Source organism: Lissotriton vulgaris, chromosome 9 (genome assembly GCF_964263255.1).
Source record: "Lissotriton vulgaris chromosome 9, aLisVul1.2, whole genome shotgun sequence".
NCBI lineage: Eukaryota > Metazoa > Chordata > Amphibia > Caudata > Salamandridae > Lissotriton > Lissotriton vulgaris.
This window is the reverse complement of record NC_141697.1, coordinates 911247340-911263366: the sequence shown is the minus strand read 5'-3', so window position 1 is coordinate 911263366 and position 16027 is coordinate 911247340. Positions and strand designations below refer to the sequence as shown.

The 16027-nt window shown below is 43.7% G+C and overlaps 1 protein-coding gene across 2 annotated transcripts in view; it reads left to right on the top strand.

Annotated features, from left to right (window-relative positions):
* SUPT5H (SPT5 homolog, DSIF elongation factor subunit) overlaps positions 1–16027 on the top strand; it is a 324989-nt gene that overhangs the window by 120995 nt on the left and 187967 nt on the right. For both annotated transcript variants that reach the window (XM_086938709.1, XM_086938710.1), the window contains exons 6-9: positions 260–328; positions 1290–1355; positions 1868–1898; positions 2414–2482. In XM_086938709.1, coding sequence (XP_086794835.1) covers positions 260–328; positions 1290–1355; positions 1868–1898; positions 2414–2482 — 235 coding nt within the window. The remainder of the gene's footprint in view (positions 1–259; positions 329–1289; positions 1356–1867; positions 1899–2413; positions 2483–16027) is intronic.

The following is a 16027-nucleotide window of genomic DNA, read 5'->3' as shown; positions in this document are numbered from 1 at the left end:
CCCAATTCCAGTACATGTCCAGCTATAGGTCGATATTAGGTTTGTTTTATTTCAGGTTGTGGTTTACACAAGGATTAAAGAGCAGTGTGCCTAGTAATCACAGGTTGCTTATTCAATAACCACTCCACACATCCATCATCCTTCTTGAAGCAAAATGAAAGAACTGTATTTCTAGGTGCAAAGTATGTAAATCTATGGTGTTTATTTTTGCTCATGCCATTTACTGACTATTTGTTTATGTTTTTTTTTCCTCTAACAGAGACCAGCGGGAAGAGGAGCTGGCAGAATATTACATGAAGAAATATGCAAAGTCTTCAGTAGGAGAACAGTGAGTACTTTAGGTGGAGTAGTGCTGCTTACGGGGTTATGGAATGACTGCTGTTAAAATCCATTCTTATAGATGCCGGTCAGCATCATGTGATTATCGGTCAGTGATTTTCTTTTAAACCTTATCCACAAATAGCTTATGCCACCTCAGTGTCAGTATCTTGAGGCCTCTGCTTATACTGTTCCATTCACAGCCTTCTGTTATTGAATTTTTGTTAAGTGATCGAGATGACTCTTGACATGACTTAGCGGTTAGCAAGCATGACTCTGCTGTGTGAATGTTGTTGATACTAGGAAGAGACTAGTTATTTATCACATATATGTAGACATGCAGGTTGCTGTTCCTAGTTCTTCTGGATATCAGAGCTTTGACCTGACATCAAAAAGCATCGGGATATTTATTCATAGGTGTTCTTGGCAGTGGAACTCAGTATTGCTTCCCTTGCAAAGGCAGTCCTTGTGAAACCCAAAGTAATCGGGCAATCTCAGCTCCTTATGACAGCGGAGTGCTGCACTCGGATCCACAGTAGGACTTTTGAGGAGACGCTGACGCAATGCTCTCCACTGAGGCCAACAGTGGGGCAGTCGCAGATCTTCTTGTCAGCACAGTGCTGCCATAAGACCTATTGTAAGCACCAAGTTCTGTTTTGCACCAGATTTCACAGCATGGCAGTCCAAGCCAAGCAACTTCTTGTCTAGGAGATTATGAAGCTTAACATTGAGACCCACAACACTGCACTAGTTTTAGCTCTTGTTGACCATGGAGCAGGCCATTGATATTCTTGTGAAATGCATTTCTGGGTCTTGGTAACTGTACCCCTAGCCATGTGCTGCCTGCTATTTATCCTTTCCTTAGAAATGAAGCTGAATCACGTCTCTTGATGGATTTGTTTGTCACTATGTCTCTGCTGGTACACAGGCTTTCTGCTAATCTGTACCTCCTTTCTCTTCTTGATTTGCAGTGTCCATGGCGGATTGGACGAACTGTCAGATGACATCACCCAGCAGCAGTTACTGCCTGGTGTCAAGTAAGGAATAGCATGTATTTTGGAATAGATGGGAGTCTGGAATAATTTTTGTGTCACTATCTAGTTTTGTGTTTGTCATATTCTCCACAGCACAGTGGTGTATGTGTGTATGCCTGCCTCTGGTGCACAAGAAAGTGCTTTTCTAGAAGTGCCACACAAATATAAATATGGTTGCAGTACAACCTTGTTTTTCTGCAGTGAACCCTTATTTTTCTGTCACAGGTTTGAACTGTCTTATAAAAAGCATGCGGTCCTATCAAACAGATATTTTTCATGTGTCCTTCTAGTGGGGCTCAAATTATCATGTAACCTTTCTTATTTAGGGAATAGACATATGTATGTAAGAGTCTTAGTCGCTTTGTGTGGTTTGCCCAGTGATGTGGTCGGCACTTGCATTTATGAACTGCATAGCAATACATATCCCATTGATACCCATTTCCACTAGAAAATATATTTCAGTGTCCCATATTTGTGTCTGCTCTGCTAACAACCATTTTCTCCTCTTCAAACAGAGATCCTAACCTCTGGACAGTGAAATGTAGGGTAAGTACAGGATGTATGTCCCTTTTCAGGAAAACAGTAATGTAGCAGGAAAATATCTCAGGGAGTAACCCACCTGCAGTTAAGATCTGTATGCTTTTTGCATATTATATTCTGTGTCAGATAGGTTTCTAAGAGCAATAAATGTAAGTACCATTGAATTTGATAACTTCAATTGAGATGTAAGAAGTAAGTTAAAAGTTAATATCACTGTGCTGTTTAGGTGTGGCTGGTGAGTGGAGAACCATTGTGCGCAGCAGAAGTGTGAGAAGTCAAAAAATGACAGAATGTTCTTTCCATATTAGATTTGTGTTTAATGGCCAGTGAGGCTGAACACACCAATATAGAACTTGCTTGAGTTAAGTAATGACATTGCCAGAATTGCATGTTGAGGAATTATCCCTTTGTATTTTGCTCCTCTCGGGTTTCCCCTAATTTAGGTTATCATTAGCACTTGTTGTTTAGGATGGGCATGGTGGGTCAGATCTTAATTACTGTCACTCTATTCCTCTCTTTAGATAGGTGAGGAACGTGCAACAGCCTTTTTATTGATGAGGAAGTTTATCGCCTATCAGTTTACGGACACAGTAAGTCAAGTGTTGCTGCTGTTGACTTTGCATATTTTTGCCAGAACAGTACAGTTCATGTTCCTTGAAATTCTTGTGTTGACTGCACTGTGGCCTAGATGGAATGATCTTGTTACATTGGTTCAGTCCCCAGCTAGCAATAATATTCAGTTAAATTAGTTTGCATTTAAAAGTTTTTTAGCAAAGGAAATGGGTACAGTTCTGATAGGGCGGGACATATATTGCTCTTGCTTTGTCACTGCACTTTTCTAACAGATATTTTTGCTTTGTAAGATTGTTTTATTTGAAATATCCCTGCAATAGGCTGAGACCCTGGATGTTTAACTTGCATCTATTCAGCCTGATGGGCCGACTTGCATTGCAACTGAACATGATGATACATGGTCTTGACTCACTCAAGTTCAATTCTCATTGTATGTCTAGGTGTGTGTGACTTGGTTCAGATCCATGAAGAGAAGATCCTCTCTCTAATGACAGTTACACAAGAGCATTTGGCCTTCTCCTTCCCCACCATTCCGGTGCCACAGCGTAGGTCTGAGTTCAGTAATACTTTGTAGAATCTTTCCAGATAGCAACAGTTGGAGGGATTTTTCATGGGGAGAGGAGAAATTCATCAAACCTCAAGGTGCATATATGAAACTACCCTGCTACTTGGGATGTTTGTCACACAGACTCTGACCCTATTGTCGTACGGTTCGTACTAATTCTGCAAGACTGTGTGTTTGGGCAACATATGCGTCAAAACTAAGGGGACTATGCCCTCTCATACCATCAAAATATGTTGACCTCTTTCCTGGCTAGCTCACAATGTGCCACCTGGACCCCTAAATCTCACAGGTTGATGATGTCTGCAACCACAGAACCTGACAACCCAAATTCCCCCAAGGAAATCATGGAAACAGATCAACCCTTTCGTCGTTAACTCAGATATGCACAAAGGAAGACACAAGATGTACACAAATTTGCATTTGAGACATTTATTAAAGCAATTGAATTCTTTTGTAAAATGTGTGCTGCAATTATTAGTAGAAGGAAACACAGCATTGTAACCAGCATTACAAGAATGGTGAAAAAGATGAATAATTGATCATTATTGCATTGATTATATGAATACATATAATTGTACTCCTACCTAGCACTACCTATCTTAGAGAGCACAGGGTGAATGTGATTCTGCCAGATACCTTGAATTCGTCTAACTCCCCATTTACTCGTGTTCGTGTTTCATCCGGAAGCTAGACTGTTATAGAACAGGCTGCCGTCCTTCTCAGGATAGTGATGGGATTCAGCTGGGCTAGAATTCAGGCACAAGCCGACCACGACAGTCCATAGAAATGCTCCTCTGCTGAACAAAGGCATGGGGCAGTTTCTATATAATGAAAACTGGACCTATTCGCACTGTGCAAGAGTTCAGATCCGGCTGTCATTGTTGATTCTACCAATTCAGAGCTGTTTCCGAACAGGCGACAATATGCTAGGGCAGTTTGCACAGTGTACGTTTCCTTGAACAAAATGTACGGTGGTATGATCATGTGTCAATAAAGACATTTATTTATAAACAAAACACTGAGCACACTATCGCATGCAGGCACACAAGGAAAATGTGCTAAAAGTCATTCTCTAAAAATGTCATTTTTAAACATGAACATGTAAAAACATATTTTAAAAAAAGCTCCATCACATCTTCTCAACATTATTTGAATATTATACTCTGGCCATTTTTATGAGCTTCATGTACTTTCATTCTATTTGTCATGTTGTTACTGACAGTACAGCTAAATTTTTTTATAATTATCAAGCAAAGAGAGAACCCAGGTTTCCTTCTCTTTGCCTACTAGAAGTTACATTCATCCCATCTGGAATCACAGAAATTGGAAGCGGGTGCTTTAAACAAACCTCTTCATGCAGTGCGCAAATAGAATAGGAACCACAAATTCATTCAGCCCGTATCTTGAACCTGGGGATTTTACTTGGATTCACCTTATTTGCTAAACAGAAAGTAGGAACTTGCTTCTCGAATGGTATTGAGGGAAAGCCTTTGCTAACCTATCAGCTGGTCACAAATTCAATCCAAAGGACTCTCCAAAAATTCAAAAGTGCAATTTTAGTATCACCAGTTTTGGTTCCCGGAACAACACCTCTTGTAACACAAAAAGTTTCCCTATTGCCCCGATCTCCTAGTGCTGTAAGGGGCATAAATTCCTCACTTCTACCTACAGTTGAAAACTTGAGATCCAGGTTCCAAAAAACAAATTCAGAGCTGTCTCCGTTGTAGAGATAGTGTGCACAACTCTACAACAGCTTTCCTCCTTTCTTGCGAATGGCAGTCATATTGTATCTCTGCCCCGTCTTAGAGGTTGCCCTAGGTGTCGGCACCGATCCAAAACTCTGTTGCGTCACAAATTATAGTCCATAGGGAAGTTGATCTGTACTTTTGGTTTCAAAGTCCTTTGATACTGATGCTAAGATTTCAGATTCATTATGAAACATTCTGAACATCTTCAGAATTTTATAGGGTTACCCTGAACAAGTGCTGTCTTGTAGTCCACCATCCATAAAAAGTAGGTGAGGAGGTACTTATCCAGTTATTTTCTCTCTGGATAGGTGCAGTCATCATTCTATAGAGTAGACTGTGATTTTCTGTTGTATAGCCAAGAAAAATACACCTTAATTGGGGTGAATGCACTGATGCACCAGATTACGGAGTTTCTGAAGGATAGTCAATATACCGCCTAAAACATGGATGTCAGAAGCATATGTAGTTTTTCTGATGAATACCTTTTTTCTTTCATATAGCGCAAACTCGACCTGAAGGTATGAGAGTGCTTCACATGAGCACCAGTTGCGTTACAGATGGACACATTCATTGTGTTAGTCATGGGGAGATTAAGTGATTTGCCCAGAATTGCAGGATGTTGAGCGGTCCTGCCGAGACTCGAAACTGGTTCCCCAGCTTCAAGGTCGACCGCTCTAGCCCTTAGGCCACATCCTCTCCTCCACGTCTAACCACTTTTAGAGTATTCTTCCAGGTGCCAGACTGAATCCAGATTTATTCATAGCAGTGCTCCCGGGTGCCACTTGGTTGTGTTTTGGTGCTCTACAATGGCCACATTCTTCCCAATCGGGTACAGAGCAGGGCCGCATATAAGCTCCACACCCATGTGTCGACTTCTGTTCCTTTCTTTTGCGTCTTCGGATGCGGAACTCAATTCCCACTTTCGTTGGTCTTTCGACAGTTTTCAAAATAAAATTTGTTTATGGGAACAATGTCCCCTTCTAAAGCCTTTAAACCATGCTGTCACTGCCGGAAACTGACGACAGTCAGGAGTCCACTTGAGGTTTGTCTTTGGGCTCCTAGGCACCATTCCAATTTGTGCAATGAGTGTGCCTTCATGCACTCAAGCGATCTGACACAGAGAAGCAAAGCTGTGCATACATAAGAAGTCATGAGCTGTGGGTTAGTTGCGCTCTCACTCTCAATTTCAGGGCCAATACCCGCTCCTGGGATAAGTCTTTTTGGCAGTCAAAATTGAAGTGCGAGAGAAGTCTCGCTGGGCGTAAAGGTGACCCTTGATCTGATTGTGAAGCTAGATGCCCTTTCACCTACAGGCCTGACCACCAGAATCGATGCTTGTTGTGAGCCAACCACTCTTGACACAAGGGGCGTGGCTGCTACCTCCTACGGTATTGTAGAAGGAGGGCCATTGGTCCACCACTCTTTAAGGGTTCCTGTTTGGAATGTGGCAGGGATTTTAAAGTCATTACCTGACCCAGATTGGTGTCCCTTTGTGGATTCTTATGACATAATCTTATTTCATCAAACCCGGAGTTTGTCGACTCCATTTAAAAGTGTTTTTTCTGCCTATGGTATTGATGCCATCAGGAAGGAGGAGGGCAGACCCTCTGGAAGTTTACCAGTTTTGGTGAAAAATGCTATGGGGTCTAAAGTCAAGCTCCTTCTAATTGAATCACAAGATATATTCGCATTTGAGCTGACTTTGCACAGTGGTTGGAAGACTAGACTTTTTGATGTGTGCAACAAAGTGGAGCAGGGTTCAGAGGAAACTAACACAATCCGCATCTTAGATCATGCTCTGTCCCAGTTTTTCTGACGACGTTCCTGTATTAGTGGCTGGCGATTTTAACTGCACTTTTGAACCCCTTGCCCTTACACCACCAGATTTGATAGAGAACTGGGACCTTGAGTGGTCTATTCCGCAGCTAGATCTCCCCACAGTCAGATGGACGAATAGAGGAGGCCAGGTGTTAGCTTTTACCTTACAACATGATTTGAGAGCATCAAATGGGAGAACTATTTCTGATCCCAAAGGAGATTTTACTTTTAATAGACCTGGCCCCACAAGTAGAATCGACTATTGTCTGGTTACTCTCAATCTTTGGCCCCTAGTCAATGACATGGCAGTGGTCAAAAGAATTGATAGCGACCATAATGCCCTTGCCCTCATTCTTTTAAGGCTGGGTACTCCCCAACTTGTCATCAGGGGTCGCGCGGACCTGGGTGTTCTTTCTGTTACAAATAACATAAGATCATTTAAGTGGGATTGGGTGGAGGAACATCTGAGAGCCCTTGAAAATGTCAAATGCAAAGTTCCTCTGTAGTTAGAGGAGCTAGCCAAACACCCCGTTAATGATGTGGAGATTCTGGGATTACATCATGAGCTGCTTTTTAATGAGATTAGGAATATGCTTAGTCATTCATCCAAATCGCTAAAAAGGGGGGGACTCCGCACAGATTCGATGCTGGATTCCTGGGGTACATGGTACAACCAGGACTGTAGGAATGCAAAGTGGGCGCTTTTACGTGCAGTAAAACGAAAGGCACGCCTAGAGGTAGTGACCTGTAGAGCCAAGTATAGGTAGGCCATAGAGCAAGCAAAGAAGTGGGAGGGTTCCTTGTGGCCCTCTTTACATAAGGCACTGTTAGACAAAGACTCCAAGATTTTCTGGAGCAAAGCAGCGCACTGGCTCAAGGGTAATAAGACATTCCTGGAACTTACAGTTCAACATGGGTAGCCCATTCTGGTTCCCTCTATGAATTAGGCACTCTGGAAAGAGAAGAAGCTAGCAAGAGGTGGGATGAGGTCGCTGGTGGGGTTGGTGATACTCTTTTATAAACAGATTTTAGGAAGTATACAGGATTTGATGTCTGAGTTCCGAATTTTGAGTGCTCTTCAAGCAGGCTTCCGCACAAAAATCAGTTCCCTAGATCAGGCTTTTTGTCTTCTCTATTTACTGGAAGGAAGCAGTTGCCAAGGGAGGGAAGCTCTATGTGGCGTTTGTTGATTTACGAACAGCGTTCGGCCTTGCCCCTCGAGCCAGCCTTTGAAGAGTCTTAAAAGAGATGGGCTTGCCGGGAAATCTTTAAGATGTTTTAATTAGATTAAACTCATCTAACACAGCACAGGTCAGGTGAGGGGAACACAAGCAAGTAATGGAAACTTTCCCAGTCCAACGTTGAGTGAGACAGGGATGTATGTTAGCTCCCACACTTTTTACTCTTTTTATTAATGGGGTGGTTGATTTTTTTAGATAGAGATGGGTGTGATGTCCCCAAGATCGGCGTAAGAACAGTGCCTGCACTACTTTTCGCCGATGACACCCTTTTAATCTCTAAATCTCTGCAAGGTCTACAACAGCTTCTGAACAATTTTATAAGGTTCTGTGACCAGCAGGACCTGGTGCTAAATGAGGCCATAACATAAATACATGATTTTTAACAGAGGAATGGCCAAATCGTCCAAAAGACCTGTATTGGTAGTAATAACCTCAAGCAAGTTGAAGTTTTTGACTACCTACTCATACGTCTGACTCCATTGATCCATTGGGCTGCCCACATTGAGAAAACTAAATTACAACAAATTCATCAGTCCGCTCATATTAGTAGGATTCACAGGAAAACAGTCTCTTGGCAAATTGCTCCAGCATTGGAAATTTACAATACCAAGGTCGGGGGTGGGGGGTTACTCTATGGAGCAGAGCTGTGGGGCACAGGCAACACAACTTGTCTCTCTAGCATTGAAAATCGTTTTCTTAGATCATTGGTATATCTCCCCTCTAGTTCCCCCTTGACACCCCTTTTTTGGAGCTGAACTATAAACTTCTTATGTTTTGGTATTGGCCATGGACCGTGGAAGAGCTCAAATCTTATCAAGAGACCTTTTACCGACCTTCTGAAATTTCCCCAGGCCACATCGATCCCATGGTTCATCTCTCTGAGAGAACTACTGGGGAGGCTGGGAATGGAGGCATTTTGGGCTAACCCGGAAAGCATGGCCCTAACCAAGAGGGCAAAGCTAAAAGCAATGTTCTGGGAACTGACATTTGAAAAGGATCTGGCGAAACCTGTGGGTAGCTTGACTAATGATTTTCTGAATTTTAAAATTGTCCCTTGTTTTGAGACTAGCATTGATGAAATTGTTCCCCCTCTGGCACGCAAACTTTTTTTACAGTTCCGCTACAAGACTTTACCTACTAAACAGTTATGTTCTAAGTGGCGCTGCAACATTTTTATTGATGATCTTTGTCCCTTTTGCAAAGCTTGCCCTGAATTCATTGCTCACCTACTTTTCTTTTGCCCACATTACTCACCCTTGATGAAAAAATGGATACTTCCGTTACGTAGACTGCCTGGCCCGGGCCACTACCTTGAGGTGATGAGATTTTTGTGTACTGATACACCCAGAGTAATGGTTTTTGGCCTTTCAAGATTTTGGTATGCACTGTGAATTAAGCGTGGCAAATGTTTAGTATGAAGCACTGCACGTTGTCCCTTTTTATGTAGGTCACTATGAATTTTAAACTATTTTATAGCATCTAAGGTTTTAAAATATTTATCCGGAAATGTTTTTATATACTTCTGATTTTAATCACCTGGGCTGTGTACTTTTTAGATCTTTGTGATCGAAATAAAGTTATATGATGATGATTGTGGAGCTGATTCTGCGGCTGAGCACAATGTGCCAGAGTTCCACAGGCCATCAGCGATGCCGCAGCCGGTTGAGACCGTTAAGGAGGACATGATATGTATCTTTAGCACTGTTCTGGCTCCCTGAAGCAGGCCTTCAAACCCCAAGGATCTGCAGGGACCCTCAGTAGGATCACTGCTGGCGGCTCCATCCTCTGCACTATCTGCACTGACTTACCAGCTCTAACACCATTGTCTGTCTCTCCTTTTTGCCGATGCTGGAGGAGAATCTGATAGAAATTCCGATGTCGGACCTCAAACCATCATCGGTTCGATCCCGACGAGGTTGCACTCTAAATATGGGACACTGCACAGAGTATCCATTAACAAATTTACAGCAGACCTAGAACCCTCTTTGATAAACACAAAATCGTGCCCTCAAGACTTAACAATCAATTGCTATGCATTATAGAATATGCTAACAAAACAGTACTGTTACATTTTCAGCGCTTTGGGCTGATATCCTCGCTCAACAACGTGGCTATTTACTGTAACACCAACTGGATAGAAATCAATCCAGTAAAAAACAAAATTGTTCCTTTAACAAGGTCACGCAAGAGGCACTCCTAGTCGAGGAGATCACATCATAGACCATACAATTCCAATAAATATATTGGCATAGTGTGTCAGATCTTGGGGGCCTCAAGTCTCCTTATGGAAGCCCTGCAAAAAAGGCCACAGGGATTGCTGCAATGTAGGAAAGAACCCCTTTTTGACATGCTGACCCCCACTTTTTGCCTGGTACATGATGTGATTTCACCTGGAATTGCATTGGATTCCTGCTAACCAGGTCCCCAGTGCCAGATCTCTTTCCCCAGACTGTACAATTGTGTCCCTAATTAGTAATTTCTTTAGCACTCTCTGTAAGTCCCTAGTAAATGGTACCTAGGGCTTGAGGTACTAAAGAGGGTCCCCAAGGGCTGCAGCACGAATTGTGCCACCCTAAGGGACCCCTCACCAAACTCATGTAGGGCTGCAATCGCAGGATGCATGTTTTGACAAAAGTGAAAACACCACATGACACATATCCCTGTGTGCCATGTCCCCTAACACTGCATGTAATATGTGTAAGTCAGCCCTACAGCAGGCCTTACAGCCCTAAAACAGGGTGCATTATATTACATGTGAGAACATATCTGCATGAGCAGATATGCCCCTGTCATGGTCAGTTCCATTGCTGCCAGCACAAGTGATCAGGGAAGCCATTTTAACCAACGTGCTGCACACTAGTGAAAATGTGTTTCCCAGCTACATGATGGCTTCACTGAAAATGGTGATATTTAGTATCAAACATCTTGTATTCACAAACCCATCCAGGTTCCAGTGGTGGGTTTGTGAATAGATGCACACAGAGGGTACCTTAGAGGTGCCCTCCTGCTAACCTACCGGACTCTGGTTTATTGGCTGATTGTTATCTGCCTACCAGCCACCCAGGACAGATTCTCCAGTATTGAATCTTTCATAGATTCACATGCTTGTATCTTCCCCGTCGTCATGGTGGGAGTCTCATACTAACAGAATGACCATAGCAGTACTATAGAGGAAAAACTGCATAGACAATCCCATAGGGAATGACATAATTTGGTAACCAGACCTCCTTATTGTTTGGTCCAAAACTCAGCCAATCATCCGAAGGCCCTGACATCACACTCCCCAGCAGGGCTCCCCTACCTCCAATTTCCAACAGCCTTCGTGTGAGAAGGAGTCTCCCTAAGCTTTGCTCAGTTCTATTCCTGAGTGAACTTTTGACCTTTTCAACTGACAAGTTTCCTTCTGGATTTAAGGTACTATGCTTCATCTAGTATCTTATTATGGCTGAAAGCTCTAAAAAGAGGCTTTTCAGGCCCTGCAGATCCTGTGGAAAAGCTAGACTTTTTTCTGAAGATCCACACAAAGACTGCTTATATTGCCTGCATCCCAGACATGTGGCTAAGGACTGCAAACACTGCAAAACCTTTTCAGCTAAAACTTTGAGGGATAGAGAGGCACGCCTTCTGTTGTGGCTTCAGAAGGAGAAGTCCACCTCAGATTCAGAGGAAGAATCCACAAGCCAGTCATCTAAAAAGAGGAAGTATTCCACTTCAGAAGAGTTAGTGGATCCTAAAAAACAAAAAACTAAGGGAAAAGAGACCTCTTCATCTTCTCTCCCTCAGACTCCTCTGAAGAAATCCTCAGTTTCAAGGGCAGTGTCTTCTGCTCCGTCGACAAAGACTTTGGTGTCTCCAGTACTAGTATCTGTGAAGACGTCGACGACAATCTCGACGACGACTGTGACCAAGACTACACCTGTCGACGACGACGACTCAGTCGACGGGAAAAGCAACATCCTCGTCGACGATCCTGGCGACGATGACCTCGTCAACGACTACTCAGTCGACAGCAGTTCCATCTACGATTTCGTCGACGACCATTCGATTCTCGATGACGGAAGCCCCTGTCGATGACTGCTTTTAAGTCACCGAAGTCGAAGACTATGATCTCTATCAGATCTTTCCAATCATCGACGGGCTCGTCGACGGTTAAGAAATCCTCTGAGTTTATGGTATAGACAAAAATCTCTCCGCTGCCCCCATCAAATTTACTAGAACTGCAGGAGTCTGATGACGAAGAGTCTTCAGGAGTGGCTTACAGTCCCTCTCAACTGCAGATTAAAAGTCAGGAGACTGATGAGGAAGAATGCCTGGAGGTTCAATAGGTTTATTCCTTCAAGGATCGTCCTGAGGCAGAATCTAAGAGATATGACTCATTTCAAGAATCATATGACTATGAGGAGGAAGAATTACCACATACTGAGGAGAGAGAAGAATCCATCTCAATGCCTATCTCTCTGGTGACTGACTTACGTCATTTTCCCAAAGCTAATGCTCCCGCTGCAAATGCTCCAGTCACACCTGCCCAAGTGCAAGTAGTTCAGCCTACGCCTACAGTGCAAAAATTGCGATCTCCTCCAGTTGTCACAATACGGGATGACTTTACGGGGAGTGATGGAGAAAAACAGCCAGAAGAAGAACTTCTTCAAGATACTCCAGTGGGTGTTGAATGGGATGAATACATTTTGCCCACAACTCCTTCGCCAGCGAACTCTCCTCCACAGGACATTGGAGGATTCCATGATATTATGGAGAAAGCAGCTAAAAGGTTTGAGCTCCAGCTGTCAGAACAGGAAACAGAATGTTTCCTATATGATTTCAAGGAAGATTCGAGGAAGTCTGTAAGATCAATCCCACTCATCCAACATATCTGGGATGAAGGTTTGAAAATCTTGAAAACACCAACATCTGTGGCGGCTTCGATACCTAGGATAGAGAAGAAATACCGGGCACCGGAATCTTCACCTGCGTGTTTGATTGGACGGTCACGTCCAGAATCGGTGGTAATGCAGGCAGCACAGAGACAATCTAAAAATCCTGTCTCGACATCTGTAGCTCCCCCTGACAAAGAAGGAAGACGAAAGGATGGAGCAGGGAAGCGTTTTGCAATAATGGCAGCGTCTTCCATCAAAGCGGCAAATGCTATGGCTCTCATCAGCCCGTTATAACAGACAGATGTGGTCCGATTTAGCGCCATTGTTGGCTCACCTTGCGGAGGATAAAAAAGAGGAAGCAGCAGCTATTTTACAGGATGGGGCTAGGGCGGCCTTCGAATCCATTGATATTGCAATGGACATCTTTTCAGTGGCGTTTCGTCAAATGGCGGGAGCAGTGGCTCTCAGAAGACAAGGTTGGCTGAAGGCCACTTCTTTTAGACCGGAGGTGCAGGCAAAAATCGTTGACATGCCTTTCGACGGAGAGAATCTCTTCGGTAAACACATTGATGATGCTCTCCAAGGAATCAAGGAGGATACAGACACAGCGCCGGCGTTGGGGTCTCTTCATCAGGGCTGTTTCCAGTCCTTTCGGAAGAGAGGATCTAGATGCCAATTCAGCCAAAGATCTTCGTACCAGTCCAACAGGTACCAGCCATACAGTCAGCAAGGTTATCGTCAATATTCCACTAACCAGCAATATCGTTCCTCAAATCCCTCTTACCATCAGCAATCCAGGGGAAAGAATGCCGCGAGGGGAAATCACAGCAAACTAATAGACGGCAGTGACTTCATCAAGGCGCCCTCCACTTGGTCAGACCCAGACAACAACCATTACCTCTCTTTTTTCTAAACAATGGCTGTCGATAACCACAGACAGATGGGTACTGGATATAATTCACCAAGGCCATACCCTGGACTTTGTACAGAGGCCCCCAAATCGACCTCTTGTCTTCAGACAGCAGCAACATCTATCGGCTCTCAAAGCAGAAGTATTATCTCTTGATAAAAAAGGGGGCTATAGAAGAAGTTCCGTTTCCTCAGCCAGGGAAAGGATTTTACTCACATTTCTTTCTGATAAAGAAAAAAACATCAAAATTGAGACCGGTAATGGACCTGAGGGATCTGAACCAATTCATCAAGAAAATTCAGTTCCGCATGCTCTCACTTCAGGAGATTCTCTTGCTTCTACGCAAAAAAGAATTTATGGCATCCCTGGATCTCTTAGATGCTTATTTCCACATTCCGATTCATGTAAAGCACAGAAAGTGTCTCCGTTTTGTAGTGGAAGGGCACCACTACCAGTTTAAAGTGCTGCCTTTTGGACTAAAATCGGCTCCAAGGGTCTTTACAAAATGCATGGCACCAGTGGCAGCTCACCTGAGACTACAAGGGCACCAAATCTTCCCATATCTGGACGTTTGGCTTATAAAAGGATCATCTTACAAGGAAGTCCAGATCTCTCTAAAATGCTGCATGGATCTATTTTGTTGCCTGGGCCTACGAGTCAACCTGAAAAAGTCGTCCATAGTGCCTTCGCAATTCCTTCAATTTCTAGGGGCCATGCTTCACACAAGGGAAGCAAAAGCCTATCTGTCAGAGGAGCGGATTCAAAAAATGTTAAATCTGGCATCAACCCTACAGTCAAAAAAGTACACTTCGGTGAGAATATACAAATTCTTGTTGGGGATGATCTTCCTGTATCCCATTGCTACCAAATTGCCTTCTGCATATGAGACCTTTACAGGAACCCTCGACAAGCAGTGGATACAATCCATGGGGTCCTTCGAAGATCGGACCTCCATATCTCTTCAAATCCGACAAGCTCTGTCATGGTGGAAGATCAGAAAACATTTAATACAAGGTCTACTATTCGAGCCCTAACATCCCAGTTACGTAATGATGTCAGATGCCTCGCTTCAAGGTTGGGGGGGCACATCTCCAGGACCTGGAAATTCAGGGTCGTTGGTCCAAACAAGAAGCTCAACTACATATCAACATGTTGGAACTGAAAGCAGTGGTCCTGCGTTAAAAGCTTTTCTCCCCAGGATACCCGATTCTACAGTAATGATAAGAACAGACAGTACAACAACAATATTCTACCTCTTGAAACAAGGAGGTACAAGATCGAAGCTGCTGTGGAAATTTGGAGATGGCTACTACTTCACAACATCTCCATTCAGGTACAACACATTCCAGGGATATCCAACACAAACCAGGAGCTAATCTTAACCAACGCCTGTTCGAGAAGGAACAAAGGTGGGTGTACAGGCTTTCAACTCACAAGACTAGTTTAAACGATAATATCCCGTGGAACACAGTGATGGGATAATTATTCTCTCGTGCAAACTATGTATCTAAACAAAGTGCCCCCCCTCGAAATCTGCTGGCCCTCTTACGCTATACCAACTAAGTAGATGGCTTATATCTGATTGATCCAGCTGCATTTCACTCTTTGAGTTGGGTTAGACGTCATGTTTGATCACTAAATATCGACGTCCCTTGAAAATACCTGACATTCCTCATCGCCATTTGCGTTCTGTCAACTGACCCCACACCTGACCTGTTCATGGTCAGGAGGGGGCCCTTGCATTAACTTGCATGGTTTTTTCTCCTTTTTTCAAAAAATAAACATGTGTTTCCTTCCATGCTTCTGAATCCGAGAGTAAGGTCGCCATGATTACTATACCGCTATGCGTCACGCTCTTGTCAACACGTGATCGGAACAGAAAGCTGGTTCCACTCCTCTAGCGCTCCCCGATTGGTTCTCCCAGGATCGCGAATCGCGCCACGCCCAACCAGGAAATGCCGTTCGGTTTACTTTACCGGCATTTCTAACACAACAGAACACTCCACGGGGCATCTCGAGCAGTAACCAAGTAGGTTTACCGCGAGACGAACAGAAGCCGCAAGTAAGTGTAATTCCGACGACCTGTGTACGATGCGGCATTCACCGCACTGCACCCTAGCATTATTTCCTTTGTTTCTCATACGGGCAGAATTCTGATCATTGTCTACCTCTGTTCCTAAACCTATCCAGGTGACGGATACTTGCCGTCTTGGAAGTTCCGATGCCCATGAATCAGTAGTTACCGCCTCAAGTGTAAGCATTGCATGTTAACGCTTTTCCTGAAACCACTAGGGCGATGTTAGTATTACACGCCTACCTACTTGCGGTTCGAATGTTTAGCCGCCCATCCGGAATTTCGATGATTAATGTTCCATAGCGTTCCACTTCGCAGCACAATAGCGATCA